This window comes from Phyllostomus hastatus, unplaced genomic scaffold (assembly GCF_019186645.2).
Source record: "Phyllostomus hastatus isolate PE091 unplaced genomic scaffold, TTU_PhHast_1.1 phas_scaffold_11, whole genome shotgun sequence".
In the NCBI taxonomy this organism is placed as follows: domain Eukaryota; kingdom Metazoa; phylum Chordata; class Mammalia; order Chiroptera; family Phyllostomidae; genus Phyllostomus; species Phyllostomus hastatus.
In genome coordinates this window covers 4,585,798-4,608,840 of record NW_025334005.1, presented here as the reverse complement: position 1 = coordinate 4,608,840, position 23,043 = coordinate 4,585,798, and the positions used below count along the sequence as shown (strand labels likewise).

At 62.7% G+C, this 23,043-nt stretch overlaps 2 protein-coding genes across 10 annotated transcripts in view; one reads left to right on the top strand and one right to left on the bottom strand.

Moving 5' to 3' along the window:
* The window catches only part of MARK2 (microtubule affinity regulating kinase 2), a 54,976-nt gene extending 47,535 nt beyond the window's left edge, over positions 1–7,441 (top strand). For 4 of the 7 annotated variants that reach the window (XM_045854790.1, XM_045854794.1, XM_045854791.1 and 1 more), the window contains exons 15-19: positions 631–792; positions 1,418–1,675; positions 2,677–2,703; positions 4,717–4,761; positions 5,325–7,441. In XM_045854790.1, the coding sequence (XP_045710746.1) occupies positions 631–792; positions 1,418–1,675; positions 2,677–2,703; positions 4,717–4,761; positions 5,325–5,685 (853 nt within the window). In that variant the 3' untranslated portion in view covers positions 5,686–7,441. The remainder of the gene's footprint in view (positions 1–630; positions 793–1,417; positions 1,676–2,676; positions 2,704–4,716; positions 4,762–5,324) is intronic. The other 3 variants (XM_045854792.1, XM_045854795.1, XM_045854796.1) reach the window with 3 other exon arrangements.
* A 258-nt stretch (positions 7,442–7,699) lies between these two features.
* Positions 7,700–14,782, bottom strand: RCOR2 (REST corepressor 2). Of its 3 annotated transcripts, XM_045855117.1 has the most exons (13): positions 14,707–14,782; positions 12,163–12,401; positions 11,338–11,394; positions 10,951–11,031; positions 10,698–10,750; positions 10,448–10,609; positions 10,217–10,341; positions 10,050–10,119; positions 9,750–9,965; positions 9,278–9,355; positions 9,085–9,142; positions 8,714–8,943; positions 8,149–8,598 (listed from the first exon to the last, which is right to left on the bottom strand). In XM_045855117.1, the coding sequence occupies exons 2-13, from the start codon at positions 12,287–12,289 to the stop codon at positions 8,284–8,286; spliced, it is 1,572 nt and encodes a 523-aa protein (XP_045711073.1). In that variant the 5' UTR covers positions 12,290–12,401; positions 14,707–14,782; the 3' UTR covers positions 8,149–8,283. The 3 variants fall into 3 exon arrangements, with proteins under 3 accessions (XP_045711074.1, XP_045711073.1, XP_045711072.1); XM_045855116.1 differs by lacking the exon at positions 14,707–14,782 and having other exon boundaries at positions 12,163–13,004; XM_045855118.1 differs by lacking the exons at positions 8,714–8,943; positions 14,707–14,782 and having other exon boundaries at positions 7,700–8,598; positions 12,163–13,004.
* Positions 14,783–23,043: the final 8,261 nt, after the last annotated feature.

Below are 23,043 nucleotides of genomic sequence, written 5' to 3'. Positions count from 1 at the left end.
GTGCAGTGTACCAAGTGTGACCCCCAGGTCGTCTCCACTGCCTTCTCGCTTCTTGACTGCACCAGGGCGTGGCAGCCGCACTCCTGTAGGCATCCATGCTGAGGCTTTGTCCTGGGGCCCCAGGCTCAGGGTCGGGCAGACTGAGATGCCCAGGTGAGGGGTATGCACCCGAGGGTGGCTCCAGCTGTGCCCTCCGGAGCAGAGCTCTCCATCCTTGACCGTCGGCATCTTTTGTCGTATTGCATTCCTGGCTCTGCCTCTTCTGGCCTTAATGAACATCCCCCTTAGCAACACCCTGCTCTTTCTGGCAAGGAAACATCCTTGTTCTTAGAATTCCCAGGAGACCAGTGCAGCCTGGAGCCAGTTGCCTCCTGTGGGCTTTCCCGCACTTTTGGGTCCCTCCCCCGGGCTCTGGCCCACCTCGCCTTCCTCGCTCTGCCTTCCGCTTCCCAGCTCTGCCTTCCTCAGCTCTGACTGGTGTCCCAGCTGCTGCTGCTGCTCCCTGGGGCTGACCTGCATCCTGCCGAGCTCTCGGCTCTGGCCCTTCCCGCCCCACCCTTGCTTCCTAACCCAAGCCTCCTACCCTCGCCCACCCCTAACCCAGGCCTCTCCGCTGCTTTTGTCTCCTAGCCTAACCATGCCAGGGTCCCGGGCCTCCACGGCTTCTGCTTCTGCCGCAGTCTCTGCGGCCCGACCCCGCCAGCACCAGAAATCCATGTCGGCCTCCGTGCACCCCAACAAGGCCACTGGGCTGCCCCCCACGGACAGTAACTGTGAGGTGCCGCGGCCCAGGCAAGTGTGCTGGGGCGGCTGCTGCACCTGCTGCCCTCCACCTGCCCCACCCCTGCCCCCAGCAAGCTTCTTTCCACCTGGGTTCTGCTCCGTTCTTGTCATCTTAGCCACAAGAAATGGTTTTGTCCCCTGCAGCCAGGAAGTGGAAGGAGCAAAAAAATAGCTTAGTGCCCCTCTTTTCCTCCAGTTCTCCCTCTCAGAGCAGGTATGCCAGGAGCCGTCGAGGCTCCAGAAGGAAGCCTTTTTGTTCTGAGCCCTCCCGGACTTCCTTGGGGCCCAGAGACAGGCAGCGTCACAGGGACCCAGCCCTCAGGGCTGGTCAGGTTGTCCCCTTGAGGTTCCAGTCTGCCTGGCTCCCGAGGAGCCCTTCTCTCCGGCCGGTGCTGCTCCCACACGCGCGCCCTCCCTGCCGCCCTCCCTCTCCCAGCCGTCTCCTTCCACCTCCCTCAGACACCCCCCTCGCCGGCGTCCTCGGTGGTCACCCCTTCCTTCTGTGTCCTCTGTGATGGCCACCTCTGCCCCAGCATCTTCCTCCCCTGCACCCACCCCGGGGCCCCAGGTGCTGGCGGTGCCGGCTTTCTCGTGCCCTCACGCAGTCCCCCCACCCCCGCCTCTGTCCCCACAGCACAGCCCCCCAGCGTGTCCCCGTCGCCTCCCCCTCCGCCCACAACATCAGCAGCAGCGGCGGAGCCCCAGACCGGACTAATTTCCCCCGGGGCGTGTCCAGTCGAAGCACCTTCCATGCTGGGCAGCTCCGGCAGGTTCGGGACCAGCAGAATTTGCCCTACGGCGTCACCCCAGCCTCTCCCTCTGGCAACAGCCAGGGGCGGCGAGGGGCCTCGGGGAGCATTTTCAGCAAATTCACCTCCAAGTTTGTACGAAGGTGAGTAGGGGCCTTAAAGTGACAAGGGTGTGAGGCTGGGCCTTCTTGCCCGCCTGGGGGTGAGCACGGTGGTAGCTGGAACTGGGCTTGGGTCCGGGGGTGAGGAGAGGCTTTAGGAAGCCTAAGGAATTGGGTCTCCGTTGGCACCTCAGGTGCCCAGACCTTCCCTGTCCCTCTCAGGTCTCCCCAACTCTCATACACACCTCATTCTCTGGCCTGAGCAGATGGCCAATGCTGATGCCGCCTCCTCTCTAGAAGAGTGTGAACTCAGATGCTAAAATAAAAGCCCCCTCTCCTCCTGGGTTCCCATGGAAACATATTTGGTGACGCAGCTGCAAAAGTCATGAGGCCTGAGCCAGGCTGGGCCAGCAAGGAGTTTTCCCCGGTCTCTTGTCTCACCCCCTCTGACCTCCTTTCCCCAGCCCAGTTGGTGAGCCGCTCCCCCTCTGCCATAGCCATGTCCTCCGGCCAGGGCTGCCGGGTGAAGGCCGTGCATGTAACAGCTGGTGGGGGCCCAGGGTGGCCGCCTCCCTTGCAGCCTGATGCGCTGGTTTTCCTGGGTGGGAACCCAAGGTGGGGATTCTCTTCATGAGGTTTCTCGCCCCCGGCTCCCCAGGAAAGGGACAGTTTTGAGTCTTGAGGTGCATCCAGCAGTCCAGCCTCTTGGGATACTCCCTGTGTCTGTCCCCCCCCTCCCTCCCCCACCGCAGTGTAGCTCAGGAGGCAGCCGAGGAGGAGACCTGCCCCTCCCTCCGCACTTCAGCCCGCTCGGCTGCAGGAGGCAGTGGCCGGGCCCCTTCCCGGCCCTGGCATGCGGGCGCAGGCTGCGGGGCGGGGTGGGGCCGGTCCCCACGTCCGGGACTCTAGTCTCGCTGAGCGGCTCTCCCACAAACGGGGTGCCCCTTGAGCCTGTGAAGCCCACTCCCTACCTGCTTATCCACATACCGTCTTGTTGGTTTTATTTCTTTTTTTATTTTGTCTTTTTTTGTTTGTTTTTTTAGAAATCTGTCTTTCAGGTTTGCCAGAAGGTAGGCGTTGAGCCCGCTGTGTGTGTGTGTCTGTGTCTGTGTCCGTGTCCGGCCTCTGTTCTGCCTCTGTCACTAACGCCCCTTTTCCAGCCCTTGCCCCCCTCCACCTGCTAACCGCCTGTGTGGCCCTCTGTGCCATCTTAAAGGGACGAAGACTGCTCTGACCAGGCAGTCGTGCGAGGCCGCGTCTGCCCACTCGGGGCAGATGGCTTTGAAGACGATGGTGCGTCCCCAATCGAGGGGGTCTTCTCAGGGAATTCTCCCTTTAAGATTGTCTCCTCCCCCGGTCCCCACCTCTGGGTTTTGGTGTTTGGTCACGAATATTGGGTTTCTTTTCTGGCCCTTGCCCCTGTCTGTGCATGCGCTCTGAAGAGACTCCCCCTGCCAAGGTCTAAAGTGCATCTGGGATGGTACCTCATTCTGGGTCTCCTGGCTTTCCCTTCTCTGGTCCCTGAAACTTCGGGGTTGTGTCTCTTGCCCCTGTCCTATGGGATGGCAGGACTTTGGAGGCACTACAGGGACACTGGGGTCCTCTGGCTTCAGTCTGCTGCTTCCGGGCCCAAAGGAGCCTTTGCCTCACTCCTGGGGTACAGCACCCCCTTCTGGCAGCTCCTGCAGAAGTAGACCCTCCCCCACCCCAGCACATCTCTTGCCTCCAGCGGTATCTGGATGAACCAGGCTACATGCCCCCCTCTGGGCTGTATTTTCCAGATATGGCCTGTGGCTTCCAAAGAGCCAGGAGCTGAGATGTTCTCGGTCCCTGGTGAAACAATGGCAGATCCCCCCCTCACTCAGGCATCTCCCTGCCTAGGCGGGGTCCTGTCTCTGCCACGACCCCTGGCCCTGTCTTCTTGTTCTCTGGAGGCCTGGGTGGGCCGAGTACCAGGCTGCAGACCACGGGCCAGGGTGAGAGCCCTGGTCCACCAGGGTGATCAGTCCAGGCCCCGTGCTGGGGCTGGGACACCTGGCAGGCACATCGGTGCCCCAGCTGACAGAGAAACGCCCAAGACAGGGTCTTCAGGCTTTCCCCTTCCACCCACCGAACCCCACCCAGCTCCTCACTGCATGGCTGGCTGTTGACTCACGGGGCCCCAGCGGGGGCCTGCCCTGCAGGGTGCCTCCGCCCACAGGGCAGGAGCCAGGTGGGGCTGAGAGAGCAGCCGGGCTCCTTCCCTCGAGCAGCCCAGGCTCCTGGCTCGCAGTGCGCTTGTCTGCGTTTGTGTGTCTGTGATGTCTTTGTGTTCCTTTTACACGTGCTGCTGCGCTCGCTCTCTCTCTCCTCGCACCCTTGCCGTCCTCTGCAGTCCCAGCTCTCCCAGCTCCAGGCACCCGTCTTCCGGCCAGGGGCTGGAGAAGCCGCTCAGCGGGGCCAGACCTCTTCCTCCCCTCACCCCCCCGCCCAAGGTGTCTGCCCTGCACCCGCCCTTCTGTACAATCTGGCGGCCTGGCAGGCAGGAGTCATCAAAGAAGCGGGGGCGCAGGGAGGTGGGCTTGTCTTGGACCTTCTCCCCACCCACCCCCAGGCGCCTGTCCCCAGGCGTGTCAAAGCAGTTCTGGAGCTTGGCCCTTTGAGTCTCCTGTGAGAGGCCTCTGTTTCCCTCTAGCCCCTTCTGTCCCAGAGACTGTACAGTGGCACCGAAGACCCAGGCACAGCAGGAGCCCTGGCTGCGGCCCGGTGGGGGCTCGGCCTCATGCACTGTGTGCTCAGTGCGCTTGCCTGCCCCTCCACACCCGCTCCTCCCCAGCACAGGCCCCTCCCCCCAGCACACATCTCTGGGAGTGTGGGGAGGGACGGCCCCTGTGCCGGGCTCCCTGCTGGAAGGGACAGTGGAGCTGCCAGTGAGAGGTGCTGCAGAGCCACGTCGGCCTGCCAGGTGATGGGGAAGTGGCCTTTGGGCTGGGGTCCTGCCTGCCCACTGACGGCACCTCCCTGGACTGCCCTTGCCTGGGTCTGTGGCTGTGGAAGGAGCGAGAGGTCCCAGCACTAAACTCTCCCTCGCTCTGTTTTTTGAGGAACCTGAATGAACCTGAAAGCAAAGAACGAGTGGAGACGCTCAGGTGAGAGGGCTGGAGCCAGCACCGGCCCTGCCCGGGCCACCGGGCTTGCCACGCGCCTCCTGCTCCTCTCCTCCTCCTGCCGCCCCTGTCGCCACCCTCTTGGGGCCTCCCTTTTCCTCAGAGAACCCCCACACCCCCGCTCAGGTGTGGGCCCTTCTCAGATCTGCTGTGTTCTGGGAGGAGCAGCCTTGGGCACGTGTCTCTGCCACACCCGTGTCCTCTGTCCAGTGTGTGACCTGCTGGGGCTGTTGTGGTCGCCTTTCTTCCCCGACCCGCCCCTCTTCAAAGAAAAGCTCGGGACTGTACCCCCACCCCCACCAGGGGCTGGCCCCTCCTCGCCGGCTCCTCACCTTCCCTGCCAGGAGACAGAGGGGCCAGACTGCCCGCGCCTCCCGCCCACCCTCTGCTCCCTGGACCAGGTCTAAGGCTCCCTCTGCCAGTCTGGTTGCCTCCCGGGCACCCTCCTGCTCTCCTCTCTGGTCTCAGGGTCCGTGTGCCAGGGGGGCTGCCCCGAGGGTGGGACGCCTTGGCCCCCACTGACGCCACCTCTGCCCTCTCCGCAGACCTCACGTGGTGGGCGGTGGAGGCAACGACAAGGAGAAGGAGGAGTTCCGGGAGGCCAAGCCGCGCTCGCTCCGCTTCACGTGGAGCATGAAGACCACGAGCTCCATGGAGCCCAACGAAATGATGCGGGAGATCCGCAAGGTGCTGGACGCGAACAGCTGCCAGAGCGAGCTGCACGAGAAGTACATGCTGCTGTGCATGCACGGCACGCCGGGCCACGAGGACTTCGTGCAGTGGGAGATGGAGGTGTGCAAGCTGCCGCGGCTGTCTCTCAACGGAGTCCGGTTTAAGCGGATATCGGGCACCTCCATGGCCTTCAAAAACATTGCCTCCAAAATAGCCAACGAGCTGAAGCTTTAACAGGCTGCCAGGAGAGGGGGCGACGGAGGCCGGCCCGCTGGACTTAGCTGCCGGGCCGCCGCTCCGACCCGCCTGGGCGAGACTGCAGAGATGGATTGGCGTGTCTCTCCCTGCTGGCACTTCTCCCTCCCCGCCCTGCTCAGTTTTTCTTCCATGTTCGTGGGGATGGGAGATGGTTCTTTCCCCCCAACGTTTACCCCTGCCCGGATATTCCCCTGCCCCCCTCTCTCCCACAGGAGGCAAAGGAAGGGAGAAGGGGTGGGGGGGGGCAGGGCTCCCCCTCGGTACTGCGGTTGCACAGAGTATTTCGCCTAAACCAAGAAATTTTTTATTACCAAAAAGAAAAAAGAAAAAAAAAATCCCAGCGGCCACCTGTCCTCCCTGCCCCATCGGGACAGCCGAGACTGGCTCTGTGGGGTCCCCGGGAGGGCGGCTCAGGGCTGGAGCGCTCTCAGGCAAGAGTGGTGGAGTCCCGTCAGGCCCTCCGCCAGGCCCGCTTTGGGCTTCTCCCCTCTCCTCCTCTCCTTCCCCTCCGAGCAAACCACCAGAGGTGGCCTTCCCCTGACCTCGGGCCCCTGGGCTGGAGCCCGGGGGGCCAGGGGCCGGGGCAGGGGGTGCTGCGCAGCCCTGAGGTGGTGGGGCTGGCAGCGAGGCGCGGGGCTCTGGCCTCCCTCCACACTGTATCCTCTGCCCCCTTCCCCAGAGCTGGGCATTTCCTTCCACAAGCTGCTGTGGGGACTTTTGTTCCCCCCTCAAAAGTCTGTGCCATCTTCTCCCACCCCCTCCTGGTAGAAGGCGGGGCTGACCCCAGGGCTGGGAGAAGGGAGGGGACCGCAGGGCACATGGGCTCTTGGGCCCCTGGGGGGCCGCCTGGGCTGCTAGTCTCCCAGCGGGGACGCCGGGCATTCTCCGTTCTGGGAGAGCCTTTGTCTGAGAGCACAGCCCCTCGCCGGTCCCCTCCCCTCCCCACCGCTCCGTCATTGGCATTAATCTGGGCACCAGCTAGTTCCATAGCAGTGACTTCCTCACCACTCATCTCTCGGCCTTGCCTTTTCTTCCTGACACTGTCGCCCCTCCTCTCAGGAGACACTGCCCAGAGCCTCCATGGCCACCCGGCAGGAGGCCGGCTGGGGCAGCAGGGCCGGGAGCCTCTGCCCTCCACCGGGTGGGGGGACAGACAGGCCAAGTGACTCCCAGCTCGCTGACCTCCATGGCCAGTGTGGGAGTGGCTGGTTATGGGCGCTTGGCTGGTGGCGGCCGCTGCATCCCTTAATTTATTTCTCTGCTGTTTCTGTTCTTGAGAAATTGGGGGAGGGGCTCCTGCCCCTGCCCTCACCTGAGTTGTACATTTTTTTGTGATGGGTTTTATTTTTTATTTTATTATTTTATTTTTTTTCTTGATTTATGATGACTCCACCCCTTCTCATCACCCCCACCCCCTGGCTAGGCTCCATGGCAAGTCAAGCCCTTGGGGTCCCAGGAAGGGGCCTTGCCAACCTCAGTCCTCTGCCCCCAAGCCCAGCTTCGGGCTCGGCTCCAACCAAGGGCTCCCCGTCCTTCCTCCCCTCCCCCCTCCTGCCCTGTGGAACAGCCCTGGTGCTCCGAGGGGCTGGGAGGGCATGGCTTGGCTCCCCAGGGGGGAGGGTGGCCGGGGGGCTCCCAGGCAAGGTGGCCCCTCCCCACCTAGTCTCCTGCTCCTGCACTTAAGTTTCTCCTCTGGATCAAACACGAAATAAAGAGAATGTTTGGAATCTGAGTTACCTCCTCCTCTTTCTTCTCCCAGCTGGGCAGGGACCCAGTCCCCGTGGGCAAGATGCAGCCCAGCCACCTCCCCTGCAGGAGAACGGATTCCTGTCTGGGGCTGGCGGCTGGGCCGCGCGCCCTCCCCCCTCATGGCGGCAGTCGGGAAGCAGAGCCCAGGGTCCTTCCACCAAAAGGGAAAGAGGACTCGGTGAACTTGGAAGGTTTTATTTTATTTTTTAAAAAACATTGAAAAATAAACCCATGTCTGCATATGTTCCTTTCTCTAAGCTCTTGGGCAGTGGGTGCGGCGGGCACCCGCGGCGCTCCCCAGCACGCCCGGAGACAGGGGAGCCGCCCCTGAAGCCCCTGCTGCCTCCAGACCCCAGGGGGCCCGTGTCCGCCTCCTCCCTCCAGCCCCTCCCTACCTCACCCCAGGCTTATTGCTAAAAGAAGGGAAAGAGGAAGAACGGCTGACAGGCCAAAAAGTCCTCTCCCCCACCCCCTAAGCTACGATCACTACCCCTCTACATGAAGGGTAGGGCCCAAAGGCCAAACCCCAGCAGACCAGGAGGCAGCCATTCCAGTCCCACCCAGGAAGAGCCAGTCCCCCAGGCCAGCTCAGAAGGGCCGAGGCCCGGCCCTCCACTGCGGTGGTGGTGGTGGGAGAGGTGGGCTCAGCCGCCAGAACCACGGGTCAGAACTGCGGCGCTCTTCTGCCCGAGGCCGTCAGCGGCTCTGGGTCTCCGACGGACTGGCAAGAGCTCGAGTCCCTCCTGTCCTCTGCGAAGCCAGAGGTGCCCAAACACGGCCAGCAAAGGTGTTCGGGAGCCTCTGGCTGGAGGAGAGCCTCAGGGCTCAAAGTGGGGGTGCCGGAGGCTCCAGGGGGGCTCCGATCAGGGTGGGTGGGGGCTGAGGGCCGGGGCGGGCACTGTGGCGGGAGGCGGCCAGAGCAGGGCGGATAAGAGGTGGCGGGGGCTGGTTGGGGGCCAGCCGGGGCTGGAGGAAGCGGCCCTGCTGTAGTGGGGGTGGCTGCCGAAGCAGGGTGGGGGCCGTGGGCAACGGGGGCCTCAGCAGTGGGGGCGGCTGGGACAGCGAAGTGGGAGCTGGAGGGGGGGGCGGCGCAGGGGGCACGGCCCGGGGCACGGATGTGGAGACGGACGTGATCTGGACCTGAGAGGAAAGAGGAGAGTGAGAACGGGAGGCTCCACCACACCCTCAGCCCAGCATGATGACTAGGCAGTTCCTCTCCTCTCTTCTCTGAAGGGTTTCTCTCGCTCCTTCTCACCTCATCATCTTCCTCTAGGGCTGAGGCTGGCAAGGGAGCCCCTCTCCTAGCCTCCTCCATGGGGACCGGGGCTCCAGGAGCCCCGTCCTGCTCGGCCTCCCACTCCTGCAGCACCTCCTCCAGATTGAAGCGGCGCCGGTAGCTCACAAAGAAGGTCTTCACCTGGGTCAAAGTCTTGTTCCCAATCACCTCTGCAATAGCCCCAAAGTCTTTGCCATACCTACGGATGGCTGCAAGAGTCAAAAGGGCAGCAGGCTGTGAATACCCCTTGGAACTAGTTACTTCCTGATCTCTCCCCTCTGCCCCGGCTCCTTGGAGGGTAGGGAAGAGATTCCTGGGGGGCCCTCTGTCCTCCTCATAGTCTAACCCACCTTGCACAGCTAGGAGCTGCTCGTCTGTGGTCCAGCGGGAGTTGAACTTGGTGTTGGCCTGGAGGACAAGGAGTATATCCTTCACACTCAGAAACATAAAAATGGGGGCCCAGCTCTCCAAGCAGAAGGCCTCCTTCCGCTCAGCCACCGGAGGGAACCCCTTCCTGCACCCCAGCTCGAAGAGCAGCCTCACCTCGGGGGGACGGAGCGGATCGATGCCGCCCTCCAGGGCTTGGCGGAGGCTGCTATTGGTCTGCTTCATGCTTTGCACCTGGGAAGGCCGGGAAGCGAAGGAGCATCAGACTCTTCAGGCCCGGGAGGCTGTCAATCACTGCCAGCCCTCGCCAGGGCCCCGCGTCTGCAGGCAGCAGTGCCACTTCCCAACAGAGCTCTTCGCCACCCACCACCTTGGCTCATTCCGCCCTCACAGCCACTCAGGAGGGAGATGCTGTGCTTCACTCCGTTCCGCAGACCAGTTCTTTTTTGTTTTGTGTCGTTTGAAGGCCCAGAAAGAATGCCAAGATGCCCAGAAGCCCAGAAGGCAGGGCCGGAGTAGAGGCAGGCTTGGCACCTGCACCATCTCCCTTAAACCTCAGCTGCCCCAGTCCTAACTTCCAGCTGCCGACGCTCCCTTTGCACAACCCCTTCTTTTCTTGGGCCCCCACCTGGCGCTTGAGGGAGATGAGCTGGGAGTCAAGGCCTCGGAGCGTGAGGTTGGCAAGGTCTGGGCTCCCTGACACGGCAGTGAGGCCTTCTGGGCTCAGGTACATGCCCTTGGGTGGGCGCCGCCGGGTTCTCAGTGGGTGGTGGCGATACTGAGACCCCTGGGCCTCCTTCTTCCCGGGTCCTGGGCGGGCATTCAGGGGCCTAGAAGGCAGAGGCTGCCAGAGAGAAGAGAGGGGAAGGGTGGTACAGAGCCCCAAGGGAGGGCAGGTGGGCGGGCCAGACCAGCTCTGGGACCTCACCTCTCTCTTGGGGTCTCCAGCGTCTGGCTCTCCCTCACTCACAGCTCCTCGTCCCTCTTCAAGCTCATCGCTGCTGACACAGGGGCCAGGGGAGGAGTGAGGCGGGGGCAGGGTCCCCCAGGAGCTCGGGTCGCCCCTACCCCCTTGGCTCGGCCCTGGACCCCCACCTCTCTTCTTTGTCCTTTCGGCCCCCCAGCCGCCGGGCCTGTCTGTCCATCACGCTGGTCCGGCTGCGGGTCTTCTTCCAAGAGTAGTAATACTTCACCAGGCTGGGGATCAACTTGTCCGGCAGCTGAAGGGGCAATGCCAGAGGCTGGGGCCACCCGGGAGTCTGGGCCCCAGGCGGGCTCATCAGAAAGGAGGGGCTGAGGCGCGACGGCGGGGGTGGAGGGCTTTACCATCTGCTGGATCCGCTGGAAGCACTTGCCATGGAAGCCGAAGGCCTGTTCAAACAGCACCTTGTCCTCCACGGTCCACTCGTCGGGGAACGGGGTGAAGTTGGCCAGGTCAGCCAGTGACTTCTCCACATCATGCTTATGCCACAGGAGCATGCCCAGTGCCTGTCCCGGGACAGGGGGCGCGACTCAGGCTCCGCTGCCCCATCCCTGTCTGGTCCCCAGCCCAAACCCGTGTGGGGCCGAGGCTCACCTGCTCGATGTTGTAGCCGTGCTTTTCCTTGGCCATCGCAATGTACTTGTCAACTGCAGGGGCAGACGGGGGCAGGGTCGTGGATGAGCAGTTACAACTCCTAACCCAGGCCCCCCCAGACGGGCACGCCAGCCAGCCTGAGCCCCAAGCAGGGGTTGAACCCACATCTCAGCCTCCGGCCCACTTCTGAGGCAGACTGGCATGCACCCCAGTTCCCAGGGATGTGCGTGAACCCAGGGTCTCGCCCACTCACGCTTAGCATCAGACACACAGTGGTTGGGCGACCACACCAGCATCCCCTTCAGCTCCTTGTTGCTGTAGCGAGCAGGGCTCTCTGAAAGGCAGAGGAGGGAAGACTCTCAGATCAGCCCGGTGGCGCTGGCCTGGACCCATGGCCAGAGGGCGGCAGAGGAGTGGGGCCTGTGAGGTGAGGCCCAGGAGGGAGGGAGGGGCGGAGACCCAGACAGGAAGGCAGAGCAGGAAAACTAACCGTGCCATGGGCCACCCACCCCCGCCTGCCCGGCTGGCCGCCTGGCCTGTCCTTCCAGTGGGCGCCAGCCAAGGGCTCCCCCAGGTGGGGCTCAGGGCCAAGCCATGGGTCCTCCGCTCCCCTCCCTGTGCAGCCTGTCCTGCCACTCACCAGGCTTGCACTCCGGAATTACGGCCTGGTAATTGGTTCCAACGCGGATCATGCTGTCTGTGGAGCCAGGGGGAGGCCGTCAGGACTCCAGGGAGGGAGGGAGGGAGGGAGGGAGGGAGGGAGAGAGGGAGGATGGGAGGATGTGGCGGGGGAGGTGGCTGGCCTGGAGTTCTTCCTGAGCACCCAGGGCCCCCACCTCCCAGCAGGCTCACTTTTCCCTCATCTTTCCCCTCAGTTACCCTCAGCCATAGATGGAACTTGAAGAGGAAGAGCCTCTGCCTAGTCATAGCCTATGGGGGGGTTGGGGCGGGGGGAGCAGAGGGCAGGGGCCAGTTTCAGAGCCCAGACCAGGCAGAGCCCTTTGTTCTGGCTGGGGGGTGGGGGGAGGTTGGAGGGCTGCCCCTAGACCTGGACCACGGCCCTGCAGGGAATCCAAGGCTCCTCCCCTCCACATGAGCTTCACAGCTTGGTGTGGAGGTGTCTTTCCAGCCCTTGCCCCGGCCCGACCTCAGTCCCCTGCAAGGTGGCAAGGTATGAGGGGCCCAATCTGCGGGTGGGAGGGACGCCCTAGACCCGCAGGGACTGAGTGCAGGGCGTGGGCGGGCACGACCTCCTCCTCAGCAGCTAGGGGCCCAGCCTCCAGATTCCCCATGCCGGCAGCTCCAGGTTTAGAGAAGCAAAGCAGATGCTCCAATCCAAGGGGGGCAGGAATCGTCAGTGTAACACGCCCGTGGTCTGCAACTCTTCCCCTCCCTGTCCCCACACTCCGCGCACACACCCCCCCTCCCCGGGAGCGCGCCTTTAACCCTAGGCCGCGGGGCTCACCATGCGAGTGTTCCTCCTCGCTGCTGTCATCCTCCGAGTGGGGCTGTCCTCCGTTGGGCGCCGTCTTGGCCCGGCTGCGGGACAGAATCCCGGAGCCCGCGCTCGGCTTCTCCATCACCGAGGGCATTACCCCGCCCAGCTGCCCCAGGGGGCGCGGGAGCCTTCGGAGAGCAACCGGGGGTTGCCGCGCTCGCCTCAAGTGCCTTGCCCGGCCCGGCCTGGAGAGGTCGCCACTGAGGCTACAAGAGGCAGGAGGTCAGCGTGGCTAGGGTCCGGCGGGGCGGGAGCCCAGCGGACAGCCCAGCGCTTTCTGCGACCCCCACGGGCGAAGGCGTCAGAAAAGTTTGTGTAGAAGTGGGGTACGCAGGGGAATGAGCGCAAGGTCCGATGCGGCTGCGGGGCGCGCTCGCTCTGTATGAACCCCGGGATTGGGGTTCCCCAGGAGAAGTCAGGGGACCCTGCCCTCGGGGCGCCCAGGAGCCTCACAGCCCTCCTGCCCACGCAGTTCAGCAGGCGGGCGCTGCAGTGCAACTGACGCCCCCCGCGGGCTCCGCGCCTCTCAGCTGCACCGGGATGCCCCAGTCCCAGGGCAGGTACCCCTGTCCCGACCAGACCCCTGCCTGCGACGGCAGCCGGCGAGACTACGGAGGTGGCGGCGGGACCCCGGTTGTGGCCGGCGGGACGGCGCGCACGGCACGCGGCGCTGGGGCAGAGTTGCCGGGAGTCGGGCGGAGCTCAGCCGCGGGCGCCGCCTCGCACGCTCCCCGGCGCGCTCGCTCTCCCTCTCCCCGGCGCGCTCGGGCTGCTGCTCGATCACCCGCCCGCTCTCCGCCGCCGCTCGCTCCTCGCGCACACAATGAAGCTGCTGGCAGGGAAGTAGTGCCGGCTGCGGCCTCAGCACCCCTCCCCCAGCCGATGCCTCCGCCAGCTGAACATCTGGCCCTGGGGTGGGCGGGAGGGCCCGGAGGGCGGGGCCTGGGGGCTGGGGCTAGACCTCCAGGGGGTGGGGTCAGGACCAGAGTAGTGAGCTCTTCCCTCTGCGGGCCCCCGGGGCTCTCAGACTTGCCCCTGGGGGAGACCTCGCGGTCCCCCAGCAGTAGCTGGGGGTCAGCCCCACCCACGCGCACACCAGTCCCACACACCAGTGGGCTCGAGTTACTACCGTCTGCCCCGGGGGCCCTGAGGCCGCCTGCCCGCCCGCCCGCCCGGGTGGAGCCCAGCTTTTCCTTCCATTTCCCTTCCTGCCAAGGAACTCCCCGCCCCCCCTTCCGCAGGGGGGACCCCCCCTTTAGGCGCCCTTGGGGGCCAGAGCGGATGGGAGGCCGGACAGGCCAGGAATGAATTCCTCCAAGAGCTACTCGGCCAAACCTAGCTTCTGATGCATCTGCGGGTCCCCAGGGGTCACCCTGATTCCCTTTAACTGCTGCAATGTGCACCCCAAAACAGTGGTATAAGGGGTTGACGTACAGAGAGTGAGAGGTGTAGGGGAAGGTCTGGACTGCAGGGAGAGGGCGGAGCTGGGTCTCCTCCCCACTGGGTTCACTGTCACCCCAGCTGGGAGCAGCATCCCCCTCCCCCAGGACAAGCACGGGCAGAGTGACAGACCGGGAAGCGGGTAGAGCGGCACAGACGGAGATGGGGGAGGGGGTGGGCAGAGACTTTCAAAGCCAGACCCAGCCACCCTGCCAGGCACACAAAGAGCCGGCGCACACACCGGCGGCAGCTCTGAGCCTGTGAGCCTTGCCGGTGCCCGTCCCCGCCGCCCGGGGCACGTGCGGCAGAGCACACAGGCCCAAGCCCCCGCCCGCCGGCCCTCCCACCCAGAGCCCCCGACTCCCAGACACACCTCCACCCGGCACACCCCGCGGTGCCCAGACAGAGCCGATCCCGCACTCGCACCCTCCACTCCCTTCACTTCCTCGGCCACTCTGTAATCAGATTCCTAAATTTAGAAGCAACCCAGGGCCCAGTGAGGGATCCCCGCCCCCACCCGCTGTCTGAGGCCAGCCGGCCGGGGTCCTGCGGTCGGTTCACGACCTGTTTGGGGCCTCCTGGTCCTGGGGGCTCCTAGGGGCAGCTGTGCAAAATCAGCCACGACTCCACCCGGCTGCGGCACTGTCGGGCCACATGGGGCCACCCAGCCGCCGGCCACGTTGCCCGCCACACCTCGAGCCAGAGCTACGGGGCCTTTTTCCTCCTCTTAAATCATGGATTGGGCACCAGCCCCAGGGTGGGGGGAGGTCTGGACAAAGGAGGGGAATGAATGGGCCCAGGGCAGATCTGAGCGAGGGGTCTGCTACAAAATGAAAAGAGCCTCCCCAGCCTGACCCTTCCTAAGTGGCAGGGCTCCACCCCGCCCCCAGCACCTCCAGTCTTGAGGGAGGCTGTCGTCTCTGTCCCCTTCTGCCTGGCAGGCAGCCATCGCTGCACACGGACCTCTCCTAGGATGGAGTCTGCCATCTTGCCCACACCAGAACCCCCACGGGGCAGGGCCTCAGTTGGGTTCCCCATCCTCCCACACCGGCCTCCTTTCCCAACTTATACCTGGGGCTCGGGGCCCAGCCTCTCGCCCCCAGGCATCCATCGGCAGGATCACATCCGGTCCCCGGTCCGGGGCTGCCCCGGCACCCCCAGCCCCTGGCATCCCTCCTTCCGCAGCATGCCCCCCCTACACACACACACACAAGAACCTAATTCTGCTCTCCGCTCTCTCCCTAGAGCCTAGAGCTCAGGCCAGTCAAAGCTTCTGCTCTGGAGGTGGGGGCAGGGAGGGGAGGCTTATTCCTTGAAGGTGGAGGGGGTCGTTCCTAAGCCCCGGTGTGACGAGGCTTTTGCCTAGCACCTGCAACACAATACCGGAGGGGTATCCTAGGAGTTTGGGGGTGACTATAGGGGCCACAGTATTTAGAGGGGAGAGGCATTGCTAGTGAGAAAGCCCCTCCCCAAAGGGCAATGGCGGCAGGGTTAGAAGGGGGAGGGGCGAGGCCCCACCCTCCCACCTGCTGCAGCCACCCCCTCCCCAGCTGGCCCCCTCTTTTGTGCAATGCCACACAAAGGACAAGGGGCCCCGGCCGGCCTGGCCATCTGCTCCCAGCAGCCTGAAGGCTCTTAAAGAGACAGCACCCCCTCCCTGCCGCCCTGGGGCTTTGGTTCCGAATGGTGTGGGCTGCGCTGAGGGACATGGTCCCAGAGGTACCCCAAATCCCACTCACTTTCCCTTGGCTCCCCCAGCCCCTAGGTCAGGAATCACACTCCCCCAGGCAAAGGGCGCAGAGGTGCAGAGATGCCACGTGGCCAGGGACATGGGGGTGTGGGAGGGGAAAGGAGAGGCTGCCAGGGGAACCAGCCCCTCCTCCCCTTCAGCTTTAGGCGGCAGAGGGGCCAGCAGAGCTCGGAAGCGTGGCCCCAGAAGTGGGGTCGCTCACCTCCCTGAGGCCACCTCTGAGCGGGGTGAGAGCTGCCGCTCTCCTGGGAGGCCCTCCCCGCCATTTTCACTGACGAGCTCCCCTCGCCCTCCTCGGGGAGGATGACAGTGCCTTCTTTCTGAGGGCTGTGGGCCAGCATGCAGGCCGCCTCGCAGCCCTGCAGCAACCCCGGGATCCGGGGTACGCTTGCCGCCTGCATTTTCCAGTGGAGGAAACTGAGGCTTTGCAGGGCCGCCACACAGGCCTCCGCAAAGCCCTCGGCCATGGCAGAACGCTGCCGCCCTCCCAGGCCAGACAAGGTTCCTTATCCTGGGATCCCCAGGGGAAGCTGACCAAACCCTGCTCGCTCAGGGCCTTTGCCACACTGCTAGGAACACAAGTTTACATTATTTGTGTGATTGTTTATATCCTGTCTGTCTCCTTGCTGGGCTGTGGGCAGGGACTGTGTCCACCGTGTTCGCTGCCGTGTTCCCAGCGCCGGGCATGTGGGAGGCACTCAATAGCTGCTGAATGAATAAATGTCAGGAGCCCAAGAAGCCTTCCTCCTCTGTCGGAGCTCCTCGGTCCTCAGCTTCTCGGGCACCTCGCCTCCTCCCTCCTCAAGGTGAGGCAGAAGGGACAAAGGTCGCACAGGGATGCTGGGAGAGAAAAGGAGGGTGACCTTGAGCGAGCCACCGGGCCTCCCCTTACAGCTCCCTCCTCCCAAAGGCGGGGGCAGCTCCAGCCAATCCTGAACTCACATCCCTGCCAGACAGACTGGGACTGTCCCGAGCTCTGGCCGCTGCGGTGTGGTGCCTGGGACCCCCGCCAGGCCCTCAGTGGCCACAGCCAAGGGGCTAAGCTTGGGGAGGGAGGCAGGCAGGCAGGCAGGCAGGCGGGCGGGCGGCCCCGGGGTGGGGGAGGGAGGGTGGCAGGATCTGAGAGAAACCCGGCTGAGGAGTTGGGGGGAGGTGCTTCTCCAGACTGCAAGCCCGGGGAGGGGTGAAGCAGGGACAGAGGAGATGGGCTCCATTGTGGGAAGAGCTCGGGGAGCTCCCTATAGGGCCCCCACCCCCTCAGCCCTTCCCAGGCAGGAATGTGATTCCTCCCTCCCTTCCCCCACCCCGCCACCCCGGACCCACTGGCACGCTGTGTGGCCCAGGGCACTGCCCTTCCCCCCTCTGGGCCCAGTTAATAAATCCCCTGGACCGGCTCACACACACCGCCCCCCCCCCAGGGTTGTGAAGAGGCTGACAGAAGGTGACAGAGGTGACAACCTGGTGCTTGGCACTGCCTCAGCACCGCGGCCGCGTGAGGAGGGGGCTGAAGGCGGCGAGGCAGGCCAATCTGAGTGGTGGAGGGGGAGGGCGCAGCAGCACGGGACCTCCGGGTCAGCAGGAGACCCCAGCTTCCTGACACCCACGCCGAAGAAATCCGACTCCCTGAGCGGAGCAGGAATTGGGGAGGAAAGGTCACTGAGACCTTAGACGAGGTAGACAGGACAAGGTGGGGGCACTCCCTGGACCCATGCGGGGGGTTAGTTTCCAGACCCTGGAGCCCACACTGTTTCTCCGGAAGCCAGGATGGGGACCTCCCCTCGCCCTCACCTGGGCAACAGCTGGCGCCCTCTGGCGGTGACAGTGAGAACCAAGGGGTCCCACCTCAGCCTGGCCACAAATGTCCTCCCAGCCGGGCTAAGCCCAGCACTCTGAGGAGCCCACTCTCCTGGGGCAAGTGCGTGAAATCGAGGTCCCCCTGGACCCCTTGGAGTTACTGAGTTTTAGATCCAATCCCCAGCAAGTCTTCTTGACCCAGAACCTTCCAGAAGAATGTCAGGTGGAACAGAAACCCCCAGCAGAATGGCAGAGGAGACAGGACTCGTTTGCTGTGTGGTCTGAGGTGAGTTACTTGGCCTCTCTGAACCTCAGTCCCTCCATCTCTCAAAGGGACCAATAATTCTGACCTCATCTGACTGTTGGGAGAATCCAACATCATTTCGGCTGGAATGTAACTAGAGCCCCCGTAGGTAGATGCTGGTTTCTTTCTGAAGCAGGACCCCCTACTGAGCGCCCCGCGCCAGGCTGGAAGCCCCTTCACCGCTCTGTGAGGCGGCCCGTGATCTGTGGGCCACTGCCACCTGGATCTCCCCGGTCTGACCCCTGGAGCGAATAGCTCTTTTTCTGGGACATTTGCCCCTCAGCACCCTCCCTTCAGACTCGCCCCAGACTCCTGCCTTCAGTCTGACCTCTCCAACCCACCAAGGACGCCTGGGTGGACAGCAGTTTTCCAATACTGCTCTGACCCTGTCCCACGCCTGCTCAGTAATGTCCTGTGGTTACCTATGGCCTTCCGGGCAAAGTCGGAACTTCTCCTCTTCTCCCAGCTCAGGACTCAAGGGCTTTGCAACTTGTTTCTGATCCAGCCAAACAGGTGTGTTCACCATCTGCTGAGCCCTCTCGGGTGCCCTAGAATGCCCCATCCACCCTGCAAAGCCTAGCCCGGCCCACCGATTTGCATGCTCCGCGCCCTGCCTGGCCCTGGGGACCAGTGGCTTCAGCAGGCACGCTCTGCTCTGTCCGGACACATCCAGGGCTCCCAGGTCGGGTCGGCCTGCACCTTCCTGCTCCCCGCTCAGGCTCCTCCTGCACCCCGCCCCCACCCACCTGCTGCATGGCCCTCAACACACGGCCTTGCCTCCCACTTCCAGAGAATTGAGGCCATCTGGCAGGAAACCCTCCTCCGAGGCCTCCCCCCACACCGAGACTCAGCTCCTTCCCTCTCACCTCCAGGTGTAGAGGTACCTCCCCCTTCAAGGCCAACCTAGTTCCCAGACCCACACTCCCCCCCACACACACACACATCCCAAGCACCTTGGTCCTCACTGATCTCTCTTCCCTCATTATTTTGCTCAACACATCAGCCCACCTAAGTCCCTCCATCCTAACCGCCCCCCGCCCCACATACACGGACACCCCAACACACACACACCCCTCCCTCCACCCACAGTCCCCTTTATCTACCCCTCTCCTCTGAAGCTACTGCTAGCTTTTCTTTTTTCAAGCCAGGCTTCTTAAAAGGGTTGTTCGCACTCCTGCATCTTTGTCCTCACCTCCCACTCACTTCCCAACCCCGAGCCCTTCACCCCCCGGCCACTCCACAGAGACCGGTCTCGCCAAGGTCACCCGTGACTGTTGTCTGTAAACCCCAAGGACGCTTGGCAGGCAGGGTCTCGCTCCACCTCTGAACAGAGGGCGCCACCCCTGCTCCCAGTCATCAGCCCCCCTACCCCCCCGCCACTGGCTGTCCTCCTGGCTGTCCCCAAACCCTGGTCTTGGTCTTCCAGGTCTGCTCTGCGTCCTTAACTCCCCATGCTGTGGTCGCTCCAGTCTCCAGCCCAGACACCCACCCCAGGCTCGGGGACCCCCTTACCCAACCAACCGCCTTCTGAACCTCTGAGCTGGGCTGTCTCTCAGACACCTCGGGCCAGTCAGTCCAAACGGATCGTGGCCTCTCGACCGCTCATGGGCACTGCTCGCCCTGCTCCCAATTTCTCTTCCCACCGGTGCCCAGAGTAGGTACTCGGGAGCTGCCCTGTGCTCCTCTGTGCTTCACGTCCGTGTCCCACCTCTGTCGGCCTCCCCCAGGCAGCCGCTCCCCCTCGCCTGTTGCGGGACAGCCTCCCGGCGGGCCTCCCTGCCTCCCCTCCTGCCCTCCCCGAATCTGCTCCTCACTCAGTAGCCAGAGTGATTTGTCTCAAAACCAATCTGATCCAGTCAGCCCTCTGCTTCTCATTAGCCTTGGGCATGACTTATATCTCTTTCAGAATCTGGCCTCCTGACCCCTGTTCCCCCCCGCCCACCGTTGCCTTTCTCCTCTGGGGGTCACTGGGGTGCTGCGGGGTCGATCCCACGCCGGTGTCAGCCTTGCCCAAGGCCCTGGACACCATGGGGTTCAGAACGTGGACCAGTGACCTCATGTGGCCCAATCAGCAGGCTGCAAATATGGGACAAAGGCCAGGACGCTGAGCCGGGAGCATTGGCTGCCATCTTTGATCCTGGAGGACAGCCAGGTCTGTGGAGGGGACCGCGAAGAGATGGGGAAAAACTGGTTTCTCCGTGACATCACTGGGTCACTGGGTCAACCTCATCTGCAGCCACCCAGCCTCTGAACTTTTTAGTCGCACGAGCCAGTTGATCCATTCCCTTGGTTGATGTCGGTCTTCTGTCTCTCACAACCATGGCCCCTGCAATGCCGCCTCCCAGAACGCCACCCCACACAGACTTGCGCTCCGGCCCCGCTCGACAACCTGCCGTCCCCGACAGCGGAGGAGCACTCCTGCACCCCTCTCAATGACTCTCATTTGCCTTGCAAAACGGAGCTCAGATTGTGCAGGACACCGGCCCCCTCTCCATCTCGGCACGAGTCACTCCAACGGGACCACCTACCCGTGAGCCCAGAGAAGGTGGGCATCTGTCTTGGTGGCCGGTGCACCCCCAGCTCCTCACACAGCTCCACGGCAGCTGGCACCTGGCAGGTGCCCAACGCGTGGCTGCTGCGTGACTCAGCCTCGGTCTCCCAGGCACCGCCTCCTCGGGAGAGCCCGCCTGGCTGCCCCCAGCCCCTCTCACTCCGCAGGGACCTCCAGTGCCAGGTCCAAGAATTCATTTCTGTCAAATCTCCTCGAACTGTACCAAGGTATTAGGAGCTCATCGTCGGCAAAGTCTCAGAATAATCATAGAAAGAGCCAACGTCTCTGAGTGCCTTTTCTTCACAGCTACATCCTCAGACCCAAAATTAGCGCAAGTACATAGATGTTCAGTAACTGTGGCTGAATACCGTAGTGGATGAGTAAACAGACGGATCCGATGCTTAGGGGTACCAACCACTGGGTGCAAGATGCCTCACCTCAGTTACCCCGTTTTCTCCAGACCAGCCCTACGGGGCCGGTGGTCTCATGACTTCCACTCTGCAGGTAAAGAGCTGAGACTTCAGAAGGTGACTCGCCTAAGATCTCACAGCCTGAAAGTGGCAGAGCTGAGACCAATCCCCAACCAGCTAATGCCAGAGCCCTGCTTTTCATACCCCCACGTCCTCCTCCTTTCAGTGAAGAGGCTTTTGGCTGGTCCTCCACTCAATGGTGTTTTGAAAAAAGCAGACATTTTATTATCTGTCCTAAGATGTGTGGAGGTTGGTGGTCTCCACGGACCATGCTCCTCGGTCATCAAGGCCTCAGGTGCTTCTCATCTCTCACCTCTGCCTCTTGCATCTGTCGGATTTCTCCTCATGGTCACTAGATGGCTGCAGCTGCTCCAACCATTCCACCCTTGGAGCCCAATTTCCAGAGTGGAGGAGAGGGGCATAGGGCAGGGGTTTTCTCCTTGGCATCCTTCTTTTATTAGGGAGAAATACCTTTCTTGTGAGTCCCTGAGCAGACCAAGGCACATAGGACTCCGTGACGGGAGTGGGCCCATCAGGTTTGTGCCACAGCACACCTGCCCTGATATCCAGGGGTCTCCACCCACCCCCTGAGCAGAACCGGGACTCCATGAGCGAGGAACACAAAAACATAGCTGTTGGGTGGGCAGGCAACCCCAGCCCCACTGCCCCCTGCACCCAACACAGCACCCTCCTTGCATCAGCGCACTCTGAACTACAAATAGGAGAAGGAGATGGGGGGCTTCTCCCCCCAGCAGACATGGGCTCTGGACCCTGAGTCATGGCTCCAGGGGCCCACCTCTCCTGAGGTGAGAACTGGCCAAGAGAGCCGCAGCTCCTGCTGGACGAGACTCACTGAGCCCAGTGGTGGGTCTGCGGCCATCAGAAGCACCCAGCCTTGCTGGTCCCGGGTCCTCCGACTTCTGGCCTCCAGAACTGGGAGGCCACAGGTCGCCACATTGGAGCGCTCAGCTTGGGCACCGTGTTCCAGCGACCCTGGGAGACACACGGGGCCGTGACCTTTGGGCACGGGGTCTGCTCAGGGTGGGCATGACTCGCCCAGACAAGGGCCCGAAGAAGCTGTGGCCCCCAAAGTCAGGGCATCTCATCCCCCTCCCTGGCGGTCAAGAACAGGTAGACTTGTAAGCACTGGCTTGCAAACTAAGAGGTCACCGGTTCGATTCCCAGTCAGGGCGCATGCCTGGGTTGCGGGCCAAGTCCCCAGTAGGGGGTACGTGCGAGGCGATCACACACTGATGTTTCTCTCCCTCTCTTTCTCCCTCCCTTTCCCTCTCTCTAAAAATAAATAAATACCTGGCTGGTGTAACTCAATGGATTGAGCTCAGGCTTCGAACCAAAGCATTGCAGGTTCAATTCCCAGTCAGGGCACATGCCTGGGTTCCAGGCCACAGCCCCCAGCAACTGCACATTGATGTTTCTCTCTCTCTCTCTCTCTCTCTTTTTCTCCCTCCCTTCCCTCTCTAAAAATAAAATTTAAAAAAAAATTTTAAATAAATAAAATCTTTTTTATAAGTATATTTTCTTTTTTTCTTTAAATTCCTATTTTATTTTTATTTTTTAAAGATTTTATTTTAATTTATTTTTAGAGAGGGAAGGAAGGAAGAAAGAGAGAGCGAGAGAGAAACATCAATGTGTGGTTGCTGGGAGCCGTGGCCTGCAACCCAGGCATGTGCCCTGACTGGGAATCGAACCTGCAATGCTTTGGTTCCCAGCCCACGCTCAATCCACTGAGCTACGCCAGCCAGGGCTAATCTTCTTTTTTTTTTTTTTTTTTTTTTTTTTAAAGTAGACTCGATGATTACCTGGTCCCTCTCACCTTCCTGAGGCCAGCGAGACCAGCTGTCACCACAAAGTCCAACCAACCATCTCCTGTTGACTTCTGGTGCCACGGGTGGGGCCCGAGGGCCTCAACGTTGAGACCAAGCCATGAGGGTTAGCTGGGCCTTGCCTCAGAGAGGCGGCAGTAGGGCTGCCTAGCAGGGGACCTCGACGCTTCTGTGAGTCAGACTCTCAGGAGGGGTTTTACTGGGTAGTTCCGTGTCCGGGTCTCCCACGGGGCAGCCACCAGGACGTTGGCTGGGGCTTCAGTCACCTGCAGGTTTGACTAGCGCGGGACCATTCTCACCCACGGCGCCCGCTCCCTGGGGTGGCAGCCTGGGGCTGGCTATTGGTGAGACGCCTCGGCTCCTCCCCATGGGGACCTCTCTCCAAGGGACCGCCGTGCGTCCCCACAGGGCGACGGCTGGCTTCCCCCATGGGGAGCAACCCCAGAGAATAGTAGGCAGAAGCTTGGTCTCAGGGTAGAGAACCTGGTCTTCGGGTTCACGTGCTGTGGCTTCTGCAGTGCTGTTTCATCACGCAGCTCAGCCCCACTGGGTGTGCTCACGAGTGCGGGGGGTGAGGCTCTTCGGGGCCATTGTGGTGGCTGCCCGTCACCGGCCACATAAGAGCTCTGGCACTCTGAGCAGCTCTGGGGGCAAAGGTCATGAAAGGAAGAATCTTATAGATTGAGCTTGGGCAA